Consider the following 18,162-nt stretch of genomic DNA (forward strand, 5'->3'; position numbering starts at 1 on the left):
AAAATACAACCTTCTAAATTGAAGTTTCTCTCTTTTACCGAACCAAGACAAGCTTGACTGCCTGTGATCTAAGGTTCAAGTCCAGGCAAATACTACGGCCACTGGCTCCACAGCTAACTGAGCCATGAGCTAAGCTGCAGCATAGGATAGCAAGCAAAGAGCAGCAGTTGTCGGTTACTGGTGATATGTCTATCTTCAGATTTGGCCATATCTACAAATGACACCTTTTTAAAATTTCTAAACCTGTGAGGGAAACACACGCTACTCTTTCTAAATTAGCACACACACTGCTAGTATTAATTTCTTGCTACCTATCTTCACATGTAACAATACCAATATATCTCAATATATATGAGCATAAATCTGAGTTGTTTCTTTTTTTAGCTCTGTTTTGTCCCCGCCAACTCCTGAGGCAAATATTTTGTGCCACTTAATCTGGCAAGTTGCTGTTTCCCGTTTGGTGCTGGTGTAGATGAGAGCTGCACGCCGTTGCTGGAAACAACACTGCGGGAAAATGGTAAGCTGTGAATTGAGAATAGTAAAGTTAAAGGACAAAAAAAAACCCAATAAGTGTCTATAAAGAGCTTGGTGGTACTGCATAATTCTTCACTACAAGACACACCTTTCCCATCACATGTAGTCATTTTATCCATTGTTAATATACATAATATAAGCCTTGAATATTACATTTAGATGAAAAGAAAAAAAAGGCCTGGGGAAATGGGCTTGCAAAATCTTGTATACTTATTTACTAGTTTCATGTTTTTGCTAAATTAGACTAATACATCATGTCATGGGTAAGAAAACATTAATATGAATATTAATGGACTATGAAGATACACTCTGCAGTGTGTTCATAAGATGGAATAGCATGAACTTTTTTTTTGAGTGTAACAAAAAAGGCCGACATCTTAATGAGGACTTGCTCCATTAGCTGTAAGCTCTAAAAAAGTTATTTCGGTTGCAGCTGAATAGAAACAGCCAGATGGTTTCCAAACACCCTTTAATTGTCTTGTTTTCCCAGGTTTTTCTTTATATAGACTCCCTGCTGTGCTGCAATGGTGTAATTTATTTCTTTACGGTGGTTTTATGGCCCTGTTTTATTGACAGTTCATTTTTATTTCAGTTGGTCTGACAGGTCCTGGCATGTCACTGCATTGTTTCACTCGGCGTGCTCCTGTGCGGGGTTCAAAGGAACTGGCGTAAAACAAAAAAATGAATGTTAAACAATGGCGGACAGCGTTTATACAAAGCTCCCTTTCTCTTAGAATTACGACGAGGCAAGGGTCGTAAAAGTCTGAATAACCAGCATGACATTAAGTTTATTTTTGAGTTTCCTCGCTGACTAAAATCGAGACGGTCTGCTGCATCACTTTGAATGCACTTTGCATTCTGGAGCATTTTATTGAGTTGATGCTCTGCCCATTAACTTTATTAGATGCTGATTGAGGAGCCAAAAAGATATTCAGCATAGAAATCTTCTGTCTGTGATCCTCAAATATAAACACAGTTTTCAGTATGTTTTTGTGTGATTTTTTTTTTTTTTCTTTTTTACATATGTTCACTAATTTTAGGGATGATTTTTCTCATGTCTCTCTTACTATCCTTCATTTTGTTGCTGCAGCGGTGAACTTTTCAGGAAGGTAGGGGGCGTGTAGCTGATGCGATTTGCTAACGGCCTCCTGTCTTCCTCATTTGGCCAGAAAAGAGTCTTGGGTGAAGATGAAAATTATGAGTGTCTCATAATGAATCCACGGTGTTTTGCCTACTGTATGTGTATCCATTAGCTGCTAATTGGTTAATTAGAGTGTGGATGTGCATCTGATTAGCTGTCATTAGACTTTCCAGGGGATCGGGGGGATTAAACAGCCGCTGGTGCTGGGAGTTTACTCAAGAAACCATTTTGTCTTAAGTCACAAGATGCACTCTGATTTGTTACATCCGTGCTATTAAGGAGCAAGAAAAGTACCCTTTCGTATACGTGTTGTATTTATGTGTGTGCACGCACTCAGTCACAACCATACATTATGTTCCCGTTTCCCGTCCCTTCGCATGTGACGCTGCACTCAGCTCAGAGGAGGGTGGCGAGCGCCAGGGCAAACTGTTAACTCAACCCAGCCAAGTGGAATAGCACTCAGACAAATGAGCTGTAATGACTAGGAGACGCAGGGGTCCAGCTCGCCTCACACTGTTTCTCTGTCTCGTTCGCACACACGCGCACACACACATTGTTAAACCTTTAAATACATACGCTGTAGGGGGGAAACCTTAAACAGTGGCTCCTCTATTTCTCAACACGTCTTTCCTGCTGTCCACTTCATCATCTGTAATTAAGCGTTCATTTATCTAAAGGCAGAAAAGTTAGGAAGTACAGTGAGCACACAGCAGCAGCAGCAGGGGGTTTTAATATGCAGCGTTTCTGCACAAGCGTTTTATCTGTGTGATCACTCCCTACACTAGATGGCTCAGTTTAAATCTCCCTAGATTTTTTATTTTTTGAAAGCTGAGATCCGATCCCTGGCGTGTGTTGCAGCAGGATGTAAGCCTCTTCCAAAATACTCAGGAAATGTAAATATTAAACGCTATTAACCATGTTGCATTCCTGCAGCGTAAGGCAGAGCCAAATAAAACACTGTGAGCTGGTTGTGTGGTGGTCTAAAATGGCTGGATTTTTATTAGATCAGCCCGCACAATAGCTCGGCTTGCATCCACGGCTCGAAGACAATAAAACCCGGCTGTTCTGTGAGGTCCCGAGCCCGTAGGCGTGACATTCATCTACTCGTTCACACCTCCGCCAGCCAGCGGCTCCTTGGAGAGTGGCCGTAGCGCGCCACCGCCACAAAGAAAAGGAGAGAAAGATTCACACCTTGTAAGGAGAACATAAAGGATCATCAGATGACTTCCCTCTGAAGTCTGCCACCTACTGCTTCTGGCTCGGGCCCGATTAACACCGTCTCTCCGATCGCCTCGACACTTCCTCGTCAAAGCCGACTGTATCTCTTTAACGTGAAATAATTGAATTATTTGTCATCTTTCTCTCTGGCTGCACAGCTTCAACGCCAACCATTAAGCAAGGCGATCGCGACGGGGATGCTTGTCAGCTGTATGGAAAGACAATTATAAACTTTGCATCTGTGATTTTTTTTTTTATTTTTTATGTCAGGACTTTGTTGATTATTGTCCTGCTCTGTGTAATTATTCAGCCTGGTTTGTCTTTTAGAGCCAATGCAGCGTGAGATTACTCTGTTTCACCTCTCAAACTGGAAAAGCAGGATGCAAGAGAGTGTGCCAGAAACGTCTTAATCGCTCTATGTGAGGAGTGCCCTTCAGCGGCTCCTCTTCCGATTTTATTTCTGGAGACTGAGATGGTATTTGAGGCAGGGAGAAAGGAACAGAACGAGTGAGCGAGCAGGAGAGAGAGAGAAAAGTTGGATGCAAGCTATTCACCGGAGAATTGGAGTATGAGTTTTTGATATTCCTGCGGCTTATCAGTGAAATCTAGAGCAAACACATCCATCTCGGCTCATAAATGCAACATGGAGGCTGTAAATCCAGATTAGATAACCTCTGGTCTAAATGTCTACGGGGGCTGCAGCCAAAATTAAGGTTTCGTCCGCTTGACCTTTTGACTAGTCACTACTGTCAGCCTGAGCTACAGAGGAGGAGGTAGAGGGGGCAGAGAGGGGGAGGCGGGGGAGCGATCACCGCGGCTGCAGCCAGAAAACTTGACTCATTCTGTTCCTAGAGCTGCGGTTCGTGCTCAGACCCAAAGCGAGCAGCATTTACAGGAGCATGGATCAGCCTCAGCATCGCTCATGCCACATCTGGCACCCTGACCTGCTGTACCTGCTGCAAGGCTGCTTCCACCTCATCCAATATTCAACAGACAGAGCGAACCTGGTTAGAGCTATATCACTGCATGTACCGATGGTGGAGATTTGGTTGTTTGGACTGTGGGTGAATCCAGGAATTCATAATGTATGAGATTTAAGTAGTGAAAAGTTTAATAGGTCATTCATCCAATTCAAAATATTTTCTTGTGAAAACTTTCCTCTCGTGTCTAGTCGTGCACGTCGCTCTGGTTTTATTTGCCAGGATTTTGAGATATCTTCCTCTCAATACAGAGCATGGACTGGAAGTGAGATTTCACATGTGCTCCTCACAGTATTGAAACATTTCTTTTAAAAAATTCAGCTGGAACATCTCTTTCCAGTAACACTGTCCCAGATACTCCGGAGGATCCACAGAACAAACCCTGAACAGTTTCCACTGGGACTATTTCTTTGGTAGGAAGTAGTTCCAGCAAAAACTGTTCACAGCGAGGGTGTGGATCGTCCTGAGCATTGGGGACACCGTTTCTGAAAAGACACAATGCTGTTGAGGATTTTATTTTATTTTTTTATTTAATTCTACAATACTGTGAAGCACCACAACCCCACTCAGTTTCCTTGTATTTGGGTGAAGGTGGAAGTAATCTCAGGCAAATAAAACCAAAACCGCATGGCAACCACTACAAGTAAATCAGTAATTTGAATGACCTGACCCTCAAACATTAGGGATGCACAATTATATCGCTTTGTTATTATTATTAGGGATGCTATTCGATATTCACTGGGAACTATTCGACCATTATTCAAAGACTGACCTCGGTGGTGTCATGTTTTTTCCAGGCAGCGATTAAAAACAATGGGAGAAAAAGGGTAATTATATTTTTTCAGACAAAACCATGGTCACATGAATTATCCAAATTTGTAATTAATTAATGACTACTAGAATGTTTGAAAATTGACCCATCCTAGTTGTTATTGACCAGCAAAGGCTTTAAGATAAAATATCAGCATCGGCCCAAAAGCAACATTTCCGGCAAGATTACAGATGTTTAAAAATCTAAGTAGTTTTACTATTTTAATGTGTGAATAATGTGTGAATGTGTACATTTTGAAAAGCACTGTTTTTCTGCGTCAGCCAGCGGGCCATCATGAAAAGGAATATTGCGCACGGTTGGGAGGGTTTACTTTAAAAATGTATTCCGATACAGTTACTTATTAACTTTAAAAATACATTATCACTAACATAATCCAAGTATCACAATATTATAGTAATGTAACATGATTACTTTCCAATGCTTTTGGATCACCTTAATACCAATATATGCAAATAAAGACTCAATAAGATGAATTTGATTTAGTCTTAATAACAAGGGTGTATCCTGTAAGAAACATTCAGTTTCACTGGAGACCAGAGTGATGTTGTGTGAGACTCGTGAAGAGTTGTCATGTGTGTGCATGTGCTTGGTTACAGACTAGTTTATCATTCCTTATTTTAAAATTATAATCCTGTTAGTGATCCCCTTTTTAAGTAAATATACATATAATCTTATTACCTCTTTATTCCTGTAACTTTTTTAGCATCCTAATTACTTTATCCCGTTAAATGTATTCTGTTACTCCCCAAGCCTGATATTACATTTGTCATACTCTTAGCCTGCATCGTTATAGATTATGGATTATAGAATACGTTTTTCGATGTTGGTAGTCAATGCTTTTAAGGGAAGACTTGCATCATCTGTACAATATAAGCAGCAAGGTGCGCCAGGAAATGAAGAGTGGTTTTCAATTTTGGTAACGCAAACGTACTCCAACAAATCCGTTTTCTCAGTGGTAACGCTGTAACGTAATGATTACTTTTTAATGACGGTAATCTTCTTAACGTAACAAGTTAACTTTGAAAAGTAACACTGCCCCACAGAGATAAGTTAGCTTAATAATATGTTAATTCCACTACATGAGGGACACAGTGTTCTTTGCAATTAGGTGGGGAAAAAAATATGAGCATATATCTGTATCGGCATTGGCAATCAGCCAAAAAGAGTTTGAGAATATTGGCATATTGGATATTCGCAAAAATCCAATGTCATGCATCCCGTACTAAACATAGTTTGAGTGCACTTCACCAGGCAATCGTCTGAGTGCAGACTTTTTAGCACACACACTTCAAGTCCTGCACATCCATATATATTGCACCTCCCTGGACCCTGACATTATTTGGGAGCCCTTTGGCCCCTGATCCTCACCATAGCAAATTAACACCCTGGGAGAGAAATCATAGGATTAGGAAGGGAAAAAAGCAAAAGAGAGAGATTAGAGAGGAGCGGCTGAGATAAGAGGAAATGGTTATGGACCAGCAGAGAGATATAAATGGCTCTGAGCCCTGAGAGACAGACTGCCAGTGTCACAGTGGCTGTGATACCCTGTGAGTGTGAAAGTCTTCACACTTCCAGTTCTCCCCAGTTATTACACACCAATGAATATATTTACACATGTATATTTAAACATGTGGCACATTTAATAACATGCACACAATGCATTTCTCCTCTTCCCAGTAGACTAAATGGTTGTTTGTCATTGCCATCCTTGTGATTTATGTGCATAATGCCTGAATGCAAACAAACCAAAATTACGTCAGGATCATAATAAAGTTAAAGACTAATGAAAAAAAGAGCTCAAACCCTCATAATCTGACTGTGGAAACAATTATTGGAGTGATGTACTCCTTCATAAAGTACACCGTTGAGTTAAATCCCTTGTGGATTTCTCTGTTTAAGTCTGAACAAGTCATAAAGGAGGTGATTTACAACAAAAAAAAAAAAGATAGGCAGAGAGGTTGGAGAACAACTTTTAATCTCCGAGTCGGTTTGAGATGCAAATAATGCAAAACAAGCTGAAACTTACTATTTAGACGCCACATATATTTTGTACTTTCTGACTGCTGCACAATAGAGGTGTGTGGCACATAAAGGAATCAATCTTTCACAGCATATCCTTGAGCTGAATTGAACCTATAGAATGATCAGGGTCACTGGCAAAGTCTTCACCTTACTGGTTGCTCAAAATGCCAAGTGTACTGAATGACGGTGCAGTATGCTATTCATGGTGTTAAAAAGCCGGACGAAGGACAGCTAAATCCACAAAATCAGTTTTCAATGCAACAGCGCAGATAAAGCAGGTGGATGGTTACTGAGGTATTAACCATGTATGCAATGTTTCTCTTTTCAATGTTTTTCTGATTATCCGAATCAGTGTTGTTGTTTTTTTTTATCCGATGACCAAAGTTGCAAAGTTAATGTACACTTAGTGAAGTAAAGTACAATATTTGCCTCCAAAATGTAGTGGGGGTGGAAGCACACATACCTCAAAATTGTATTTAAGTACACTGAGTAAATGTACTTAGTTACATTCCATCAGTGTTTTCAGTCATATCACATGATTTCCATCAGCAGGTGGAGTTGGAGTTATCCAGGTGTCATGGAAACTGCAGGTGGTCAAAATCCAGAAGCTCATTTTTTACTTTAGATACAACGTTGATGAAGATATATAAGTGATACAGCTGAAGTTACTTGATGTACCTTCAGTTGACATTTCTTGCCAGTTTTGTCAGCTACTATTTCCATGAAATTTAAAGCTGGTATTTGTTGTAGTACAAACCACTTCAAGTCAAGGGAATCTCATGCTGGGAGGACATTTCTTGCATGTGTAGTTGGACAGGACATGAAAGTCTCAGCTTCAACCAAGCTGAGTAACTACTAGGTGTCGGTGTGTGTGTGTCTGTGCAACCTCAACCCAATCTCACAATGTCCTTTTGACTGTTCCTGCAACAAAGTATGGCTGGTTATAGTCAGAGGTGAAAGGTGCACAAGGTGAAAGAGCAGGATGCAGTCAAGGACGATGAAATTGAGGAGTATACTGGGGGAAAAGCAAGGACTCCTGGGGATTTGAGAGACAACAACTTGAAGAATGAGATAGAGGAATAGAGTACAGTCTCTCGTGGATTGAGAAAGAAAGAGAGCTAGAGAGCGAGGGAGGTGTTAGCCGCAGGGTAAGAAAAAGAAAAAGGAAAGCAGGGTCACAGCATGGGGCAGAGAGCAAGGAGACACATAACAAGGTGAGATAAGACCCAGTGTGGCAGCAGGGAAAAGGAGACGACAGAATCTTTCCGTTCTGTCTTCATCTTTCCATCAGCCTCTCTTCTGCCGGAGTGACTGTACGTTCGTGTGTGCGTGTCCGCAGTGAGGATCCAGCTTGTTCCAGTATGGGGTAAAGCTGGGGCGGCGTGCTCCTGTCACAGATAGGTTTCATTTGGTTGATGTCAAGTTGGGTGGAGGCAGTACGCAGAAACTGTCAGGGGGTTCTGTGTGTGTGTCTGTGTGTGTGTGTGTGTGTGTGTGTGTGTGTGTGTGTATGTGTGTGCATGTGTGTGCATGTCACGCTCCGTGGGTGGGCATCAACTTCAATTTGAGATTCAGCTCTTACACATGCCTGTCCGTCCCTCAGAACACATATTTTTGGGAGATTTTTTTTTTTTTTTCTTCACCACACAATTCACAGCCTGGGATGACTCCAGCCTCCCACTGACAGATTTTTAATATTGGACACTGTCCAGATGTTACCATTATAGTCTCTATTTACACTTCGTGCATACTGCCATATTTCTTCACTGCTCTTCTTTCTCACTTGAAGACCTGAAAACATTAGAGGTGAGAAATAGGCGATGCAGTAACATAATCATGATTCATGGTTTGTCAGCACTGCCTAGTTTGACAGTTTAATCTGATTTTCGCAAGCTTGGTGTTGTTGTACTGGACTGAGTCCGTTACATAGAGGTCGAATAGTAATTACGCTATTTCAGATATCATCAACTCGCCGTGCCGTATCCATCATGCACCTTGTGGACAGATCTCCTTCTCTCCATAGAAAATCATTAAGATCCGGCGACTTGACATCCGTCAACAGGTCCAGTGTGTCAGCACCATAATTCTGCAGTTCAGCCCAGCAGCTCATTTTAAGTTTTTATTTTCCCCCAGTTTTACAGCCTGTAACTTAAATGTTTTGTGTAATTTCCAGATGCAACTGGCGTCTTCTTAGGAGGAAAAGCTCCAATAAAACCACTTGATACTACCTGGACAGGACCACATAGCAAAGCCTGAACTGGCTAGAGAACATAGTGGAACATTTAGCTGCTGAAAGACAGATATGTTTTGGTCCACACAGAGCTGAAAAGAGATTGAAATTTGAGAAACTGGTCCTTATGTACAAAACCTAACTCACTTAAAGGTGCATTATGTAAGAATGTTAGTTTAAAAGATTAAAATGATCAAAAGAATGTGAAGAAATAAGAGTTTTGGCATTATATACTTTTCTACGTAACATACTTTAATACAGAAAAGTGAAACTGCACTGTTGAACGGCAGCATTTTTAACATGTTCTCGGTACCTGACAAACCTCAGACTGTGGCTGTGAGGTAGCCTCACCTCAGAATGTATTTATTTGGTTAAATATGTTCCTTTGAAGCAGTGAGTTGCTCAAAGCCTGTGCTCAGTTGATATTTTGTGGATAGAGGAATGTAGAATATACCAAAAATATAACAAAAGGTCAGTAACAATCAGCAGAAGGAGACATTTTCTCCCCAAACTGCCATGGGTATAAACTCTGTCAGGAGAAAAAAACAAGAGCTGTCAAGACTTGGTTATCCCTTCATCCCCAACCACTCGTCTCCATCTTTCGATCCTCCATCCCTTCATCCCTTTACCCAACTCCCATCAAACCTTCGACTGACTGACAGCCATCCCCTGTGAGGCTTCGCTTTCTTTCGAAAACTGCGCACATACGCACACATAAACACACCCACGCAACCATCTGATCCGATGCCGTGACTCCCCGTCAGCGGTGCCGCTCTCCTGTTTTGTTGCGTTCTGACAGGCCGGTGTTGGGCTGTGTTAGCTTGTGAATGTGTTCAGGGCTTCAGGGGTCAGAGCCGCGCAGCAGCCTCAACCGCCCAGATGTGGACTCTCCCTGACGTGTCTGGCCAAGCGGAAAGCGCTGTGAATAACCCTGCACATGTGCACTAGGTGATAATAAAGACTTGTGCGTGTGCACAGAAGTACAATTCGGCACGTTGAAGCAGCATGTGGAATTGCTTAAGTTGGCCTAATTAGACTCTGTGGGGGTTCAAGTTGGTTTGGTGGAGAATAAATTCTATGTAGAAAAACAACAGAAGAAACTACACTTACTTTATTCAGTCTTTTCTTTTTCTTCGCCACACTAGAGTGAAAGAAATCCAACAAACTCCTGCAGCTTCAGGAAATGTAGTATTTTTACAACCTTCACAAGGTGTTAAGATTGAATTGAATATTTCTTTATTGAACAATATAAATGTATACGGATATTAAAACAAACTTTAAACAGTAGAACATTGATTGATGTGAGCGGAGAGAAAAGAAAATCCCAAATTGGCACAGACAGACAGACACAGGAACTTTGCCAAATTAATTGAGGCAGTCAATATCAACAAACCGAAACAGCTAATGGGATGAAAGAAAAAGGAGATGAAAAGAGATGAAAAATGTAATCCTGTAAAAGCATAGAAAATGTCTGACTTTTAAATCCGGTAAAGTTGAGGAAATAGCGTGTGATAAAGAGAAATGCAGTGCACACACGTACAGCTATAGCAGCAAACTAATCATGAGGAAGAACAATAGCAGAACAAAGTCAATATAATTAATGTGTGTGAAGGTATGGTTGGAGGCTCATGAGAGGGAAGACAAAGAGCCTGTTTTCACTTAATTTTTTTTCAAAGAACAGCCACCGTAGCTGCGCCTGTCCTATAAAACCACACACCCATTTATTAGCCGCGTATCCAAGGTCTGTTGGAGGTCTTGAGGGCCGTTTGAGGCCTGCAGTGTGAGGGCATGACGCTGTGAAAACGGGCCCATGATGGGAACGAATTCAACTCCATCTTTTTCAGCATCGCTCCAAATTCGCGCACATCTTTTACACGCTGCCAGAGAGGGCGGGCGACATGCTCGACTCCTACGCCTTACGCATTTTTCTCATGGCGCTCCCTTATTTAGCAGAGCTTCATCTTCACAGTGACACCGCCACAATTTCTCCTTGGGCCATCACTTTCTTTTCTCTTTCCAAACACATTCTTAAAAATCTCACAGAGGGAAAAAAAGAGCCAGCCGGCTTTAAGCTGTCCACAAAGTCTAAGCTGTATGTCCACGATATGTCTGAGGCAATGCTTACTGCACTGTCTGTTTGCTCAGCCTCAGCAAAGCCCATTGTAGTATTTGTATCTTTCTCGCCCTTTTTTCCTCTTCCTAGAGAAAAGCTCTCTGTTTTACCAGCCTTGAAAAGAAAAACAGAAGCTAAAGGAAAAAATATATGGGGATAGTTTTCTTTTTTTTTTTTTTTTTTAAGAGAAAGCAGCAGAAGGAAAATAAACAGCCACCTATGGATGTGCCTGTCAGGAGAAGGCCTGCGTGGAAAAGTATCGATCCAAGCAGGTGAACCAGTGGTTAGCCTTGGTTTGGAGTGTATGAAGATTACCTTTCCCTCCCCTACCTCTCTTCCATTCCCTCTTTGTTTTTCTCACACCGTCTCTATCTCTCCCTATCGCCGTCCTCTCCCTCCCTGGCTCGCCTCCCTCTGCCCGCCTGCCTGCTGCTTACAAACACACAGCTCATTTCTGTCTGGCGGCTCGTCGTCTTGCCTGCTCACTGGAGCCTGCTGCCGAAGACTGAGAGGGACCTGAGACACGCATGTGGCTGCCTGCCAACCTGTTTGTGTGTTTTGGATCACTGGTGTCTTTATCCAGCAGCTCTGTGTGTGTGTGTGCGTGTGTGTGTGTGTGTTTGTGTGTGTGTGTGTGTGTGTGTGTTTGTGTTCATGCGTGTCTGAGAGCAGAGATCGGGTGAGGAGCAGCAGGGACGAGTGCTGAATGTGCTTCAAGTATCTTCTTAATCACACAAGGTCCTCAGCACGCGTGTGTGTATATGAGACGCGACACATCACCACGTACAAGTGCACACACATTGATTCACGCCCATTGATTTTGCGATTCTGTTATGCCATGCCCAAACAGTGTATGTTTCACTGTGTGAGTGTGTGGACAAGTGTGTAGGCTAGTGCTTGTGTTATGTGTAGGAAGGGGAGAGTAAGAGAGCTGGGCGCCAACCAAAGGAACGGCAGCCCCATCAGTCTCGGTAATTGAGTTATACTTTTTTGCGTTTAACTCAATAGTTTCCTGTGACCAAGAGGAAACTATTTCTATTTTGCATTTTGTTTTTCATTTCCAGACAAGCTCCGTTACTTAGTGACAGCCAAGGCCCTGCTGAATTCAAAACAGCAGCTCTACAGCTCCTTGCGCTGGTCCATGAAGCCTATCAAGGTTATCGGTCTGAAAATTAAAAGTATCAAAAGATTTTTTTTCTCAGCGGTGCCGTAATTAAATATATATACAAAAAAATGTTGACCTTGCTCTCAAAAGCCGTATCTAAATACTTAAACATAAAGCAACCTGCCACAAAACATTTTGTCTGTTAGTTACTGCAGCATTGTGGTGTCTCACAGAGGCTTTGATTCCCTCTTGGCTCTTGTTTACTGGTGGAAACCTTCCCTAACGACCTGCTTTCTCCCATCTCTCTCCTCCCTTTGTCCACCCCAATCATCCTCTCCCTCCATCCTCCTCCCGTTCCTTTGTCCTCTAGGTGTAGCTGAGGTGATAGTTCTGGTGGGAGGGCGTCAGGCGATCGGGATGAACCAGCGCTCCCTGACAGCAGTCACCTGTTTTAACCCCCAGAACAGTAAGTGGTACCCGCTGGCCAGCCTGCCCTTCTACGACCGCGAGTTCTTCAGTGTCATCTCGGCGGGAGACAACATCTACCTATCAGGTGAGCTAAATCGAGCGCTCCGGCAGCACAATTGTAGCTTTCCTGTCGCAGTCGTTTAGTGGCACAGAGCAGGAGATGCCGTCAGTGTATCACCCTGCAGTAGTGAGAGGTTATCACTGGATTCAGGAACATTTAGTATCAACTCTGGAAGCAAAAAAAAAACAAACCTGAAGTACATCATCATAGGATTGGTTTAAATTAATACTGTAAACATGCTCGCTGTGCTCAAAATTGACTTCTGCTTAGTTTCCTGTCACATTAGCAGGATGACTCTGTGGATGGTGGATGTCAGTCTGCTGGTTAGATGGTTTAAATGTCCCCAGAGGATGAATCCTACTAACTTTGTTGATCTCCTTGGTTTTTAGTGAGATGTTTTAACAGCTATGAGATGGCTTGTCATACAATTTGGTGCAGACATTCATGTTCCCCTCAGGACGAATTGTAATAACAGTCATTTATATAAGGGTAGACATTCACTGCTTGTATATTAGCGTGCATATTAATCGCATATTGGCTCTTTATTATTCATTATAAAGCACTTATTAGTGTCTTATTCTGCTTGACCGTACACTATAACTATTAGGCCATTAACTGGGAGTTTTTCCTATATAATCTAATTAATTAATTAATTAATTAATCTAGGGCCACAGACAAGAAAATTAGTTTTTCCTAAACTAGCAGCTAGTCCGAGATGTTCGTGTTGGGTAGACAGCACAGCAACACAGTACATGAAATAAGCACAACAGGAGCATCACATAGGTCGGATATCATATTCAACTACACATCCTTAAACTTTAGTGATGGATGTAAAGTGAAACTGATGAAATAAACGAGTTTGATGATTTCAAATATCTCTGCAATTTAAATCAACAGCCAGTAGTGACTGTTAGCGCGACATCACAGTGATTTGGTCTGTAAGGTTGTAAAAAAGGGATGTTTTCTCAGAACAGCAAAATCGTGGACTTTCTGGCGTCCAACCTCTTTTGGTAAAATCACTTCAGTCATGATGAGTCGTGACCAAGGTCTCCACACTTGACATTCTTGGTCTATCTTTTTCAGTCTGTGAAAGACAATTCTGCAAAGTGAAGCTTCCCAGACTGCCGCCAACTTCTTGTGACCTTTTGTGAAACAGTTAGAGTTTTTTAAAGGGTAGCTGCCCCTCAAAGCTTACTCATCTGTTGCTTTGAAATTTTAGCTCTGGCCAACACTACAGACATCTTTAATGTCTGTAGTGTCAAAAGAGTCCTTTTCATATCGAATGTCTCTCTTATTTACCTTCTGTGAAGCTTCTTTTTTTTTAACTTGACTTTTTTTCTCTCTCTCTCTCTGTCTGACTTTACAGTCACTGCAGTGTTCTGCAGTTTATTTTGTTCCATAGTGGCACACTGTGCACTCTGTGACTCCCTCTATGAGCCACCTTTAAGTTGCTCCTCCAGAGGTAGACTGAATTTCTCCCTCCATGGTCCATTTGTGCGAGAATCCTGCATGGTACTCAGACCTTGACATTGCGCCGTGGAAATGCAGCAGGATTTGTCCTACGTGTACCTTTCCTCTCCCTCTTTTCATATAAATGTAAATTTGTGTTTGGGCATTGGAACAGGTCTGCATGTGTCCACTGGGAGTCACACAGCCAGCGGAGAAATCAGAGGTGTTCTAGCTAGCCAATCAACGGACTCCGGTCTGTAACCTTCCTCACACCTGGAGCAGGGTCACTGATTCACGGCTGGTGTTGCATGTCAGGCAACGCAGCTAACAGGGCTGCTTTGAAGAGAGCTAAAACAAGTACAGGTTTGATGGTTGACTAGTCAACACAGCAGCGGCAACAACGTTCATTCTGTTAAAGCGGTCCAACTCACAAAGCAACACTTGAATGAAAAAGGAGTGGAGATTTCAACACTGAATAGAAAATGAAACGCACATTTAAATGAAAGTTATCCTCCCACTTGATGCCAGAGTTTTGCATGTATACATAACCTCCTTGTAATATATCATAAAGAAGTTATTTAGCTTTTCCAACCTAAAACAATTGCCAGCACTATTAAGCTGCTGGATCTAAACTAGAGACTTTGAAGTTCATTTTGCACTCCTGTTTGTGTTTCCACTGCATCTGAAGGACAAATGGAGTAAAAAAAAAACAACAGCAGAAATTGAAATTCAAAAGGAAAACAGTCATGCTGTTGTTCTTTCAGAAAAATAGACAATCTGTTGTTTTATGATCAAAATTTAACTTTGTTTTTGTACTTTTTGCTTTAATATCCATTAAATATCACCTGCATATTGATACTAAACTTGGCCAGTGATGTAAATGAAGCAGGACATAATTTGAATCAGATGCAGCATCCGTGCTTGACCAATCCAATAGTGTCTAAACTATTGGAAAGTACTTCCTCTGAATTATGGACTTTTTTTTTTTGCTCAAAGTTTTCTCACAGGGACAATATTTCATCTGTTTCTCTGTTTAAACTCAAGGTAAAGTTCCTGGGTTCCTCAAAAGTTTCCGGGTTTTTGGGGAAAGTTCCTAAGCACCCTACGATTGGCTTACCCTGATCTTTATAAGGCGTGTGACTCCTTTCCTATTGCCAGGAGACGAGTTTGCAGGAACAGTAGAAAGCAGCAGATCATGTACATCATCATTAGACTACATCTAGACAAGCTAGCAACGGAAGTTACTAAGGAGTGACACATGTCACTTCTTTCTGATCTCTGTTGAGAGTTGCACATGCTTAGTACTCATCAGGCAGCTGACTGGCATAGAAGAAGCCACTAACGGTGGTTACTTTTTTTTACTTTAGTCTCTTTAGTCAACAAGTCAGCCCCCTAACTTTAACTCATAGCATCGTGCCTGACAAGAGGCGTAACTTAGCGTGCCCACCTGGGTGTTGTGTTGTCATCACAGCTGATCGGAGCAACAGCCGATAAACACAGATGATTATTTTATTTGATTATTACCGATGATAACTAGCTAATCGGAGGCAGAGTAGAGCAGGTCATTCCTTCCCCATCCTAGGAGATTTAATCTTACATACCTACTTTAATAACCCTTCTTTATTCCAGGTGGCACAGAGTCTGGTGTGATGGTGGCTGATGTATGGTGCTACATGTCCCTGCTGGACAACTGGAATCTGGTGTCCCGGATGACGGTGCCTCGCTGCAGACACAACAGCCTGGTATACGACGGTAAACTCTACACCATCGGTGGACTGGGAGTATCAGGGAACCTGGACCACGTGGAGAGGTAAGAATCAAGCAGCTTGTTGATTCCTCCGGCAGCTCGCAGCTGGTGACTCACAGTCCCAGAAATCTCTAACCCGAATTCGACAGCCATCTCATGTGGACGACTCCACAAAAAACTAGGTGGATGCTGAGCAATCCAGTTTGAGCAAATAAATATTCACACTGCGCAGCGAAACGTGGCAGATGGTGTGGCACGCAGTAGTGTGGTGCAGCATATTGCAAAAGTGGTTGGACAGGTTTGTTAGCATTTTCTGTGAGAGCAAAAGGTGCAGAGGAATGGATCTGAGCCGGAGCATATTAAATGTTCCCAGCTGTGAGTGTTGTTGTGGAGTGACAGAGCGCCTCTTACTTGTTTATGAGTGGTGCATGAGTGAGGGGATTCGCTTTCAGAGAGCAGAGTGTTATACTGTGTCGGATTCCATCCACTTCAGCACCAACAGATCGGCAACACTTCATATGAAGGTCGTCCGTTGTGGCACATTCAGCTGGCTCTTTTCGTCATCTTTTTTTTACGATGTTTTTGTTGAAACTCTTCAGCATAAAACCCGACTGAGGCGGTGTCCTCAGGGGCTATAATGAATTCTTGGTGGCATAAAAACATGAACAGGGATTGTCCAGATTTATTAATCAGATTCATAACACTTGACTTTTGTAACACCACTCCACATTTCATATTTTTTTCCCTCTAACCTGGGCTCAGAAGCAGAGAGAGGGGGCTACCTTCCCTGCACGGCAGAGCGAGATTAACCAAAGCAATCAAAAGAACATTACTGAGTATATTAGAGCAGGCCGCTGCCGCTCATTACCTAGCAGCTCAATTGATCTCCAAAGCTGCTCGCAATGCACAACAGTACTCCAAATGAAACAGCCTAATTTGATATTTCCCCATAATGCTGCCATACAGTGTCGTTATGACAGGGGGTAGATGGAATATTTGCCCCATAATGGAAACGCATTTGATTCCTCTGTCTCTGAGCTGCTTAATTTGAGAGCTGCCGGTGCATCTGGGGCATTCACTGCTCCAAAGAAATCAGCATCCTGTCGTGTGATGTGTTTGTATGTGGTTTCTCTGTCTGTGCCCTCGTGTGCGTTTTTGTGCGATCGCAAAGCTTCTCTCGAGCCCTCAGCAACTGGACTCCGTTATCAGCATCGTAAAACTTTAACCTACTTTGCCTCTCTCCAAGAACTGCCAGAGGCCTCTTCTGCTTGGTATTACTGCCCTAGCGCTGCACTCTCGAAGGTTGCAACGGCTAGGGAGAAATAACCCACACACGGAACAAAATAGTTGACTCTTAATAGTTAGGAAGAAAATGCACGGCGCCAGGGCTGAAGCAAACCATTTGTAAGGCAAGGTCAGGGTCGTATTCACCGCCTTATCGTTTAAAAGCTAACAGGTCTCTCAAGCTGTTTGGGCAAATTGTCAGAGAAGTCAACTGGCTTGTTTCTCAGCAACCCAGGCTTTTATTTTGTCTTTTGTCAGAAAATCGTAGCTAGAGTCAAAATTGAGTCAGATGGTCAGTGTAAAAAGTCACTATTCTGGGAATAAAATGCCCCAAACACATGGAAGTTTAGGCTTTTAAATGGGGGCACAATCGTGTCTTATTTTTACATAACTAGGATCCCTGTTGATTTTTTTGTGTTCATTTTATTATGATAATGATCATACATGCATTATTCATTTGTCAGATTTCCATTTAAAATGTGTTATTTGGGTAGTCTACCTTTTCTCTGACGAGATGCGTTGACCTGCTGTGAATGCCTTTACCAACGACTTTGTTGATGAATCGTAGATTAATCAACTGGCAAACACTGGCACTGTGAGCTGCATGCACTTTCAGATCTAACTATGTTTAATGTGGGGTTGGGGGGGAGCTGTTACTAGGGGAAAGATTCTGCAGCTTTGCAAATAAAACCTGTTTTGAATCTGCAATATTCCCTGTAGAAACTTTCCATCCTAAAGTTCAGGCTGGGAGGAGAAACATTATGTTTTTCAATAAGAGACATGTTAGATGCTTGTAGCCAGTTTAGACATTCACATATCAGTCCAAATGCCTCAAGGGAGGGAGTACATTATCCCTTTGGTGAGCCTGTGAAGCAAAACTAATGCGGTGCATTCTGCATAATTTACAATCAAAGTTTGTGGAGAAATTAATACCATAAACACAGATGTCTACCTCAAACATGTATTTAAAAAACATGG

The 18,162-nt window shown here is 42.2% G+C and overlaps 1 protein-coding gene across 5 annotated transcripts in view; it reads left to right on the forward strand.

Annotated features, from left to right (window-relative positions):
• LOC141017540 (kelch-like protein 29) overlaps positions 1 to 18,162 on the forward strand; it is a 214,464-nt gene that overhangs the window by 164,561 nt on the left and 31,741 nt on the right. For all 5 annotated transcript variants that reach the window (XM_073492229.1, XM_073492227.1, XM_073492231.1 and 2 more), the window contains 2 exons: positions 12,546 to 12,728; positions 15,783 to 15,963. In XM_073492229.1, coding sequence (XP_073348330.1) covers positions 12,546 to 12,728; positions 15,783 to 15,963 — 364 coding nt within the window. The remainder of the gene's footprint in view (positions 1 to 12,545; positions 12,729 to 15,782; positions 15,964 to 18,162) is intronic.

The sequence above is a fragment of the Pagrus major genome, chromosome 22 (assembly GCF_040436345.1).
Source record: "Pagrus major chromosome 22, Pma_NU_1.0".
Lineage (NCBI taxonomy): Eukaryota > Metazoa > Chordata > Actinopteri > Spariformes > Sparidae > Pagrus > Pagrus major.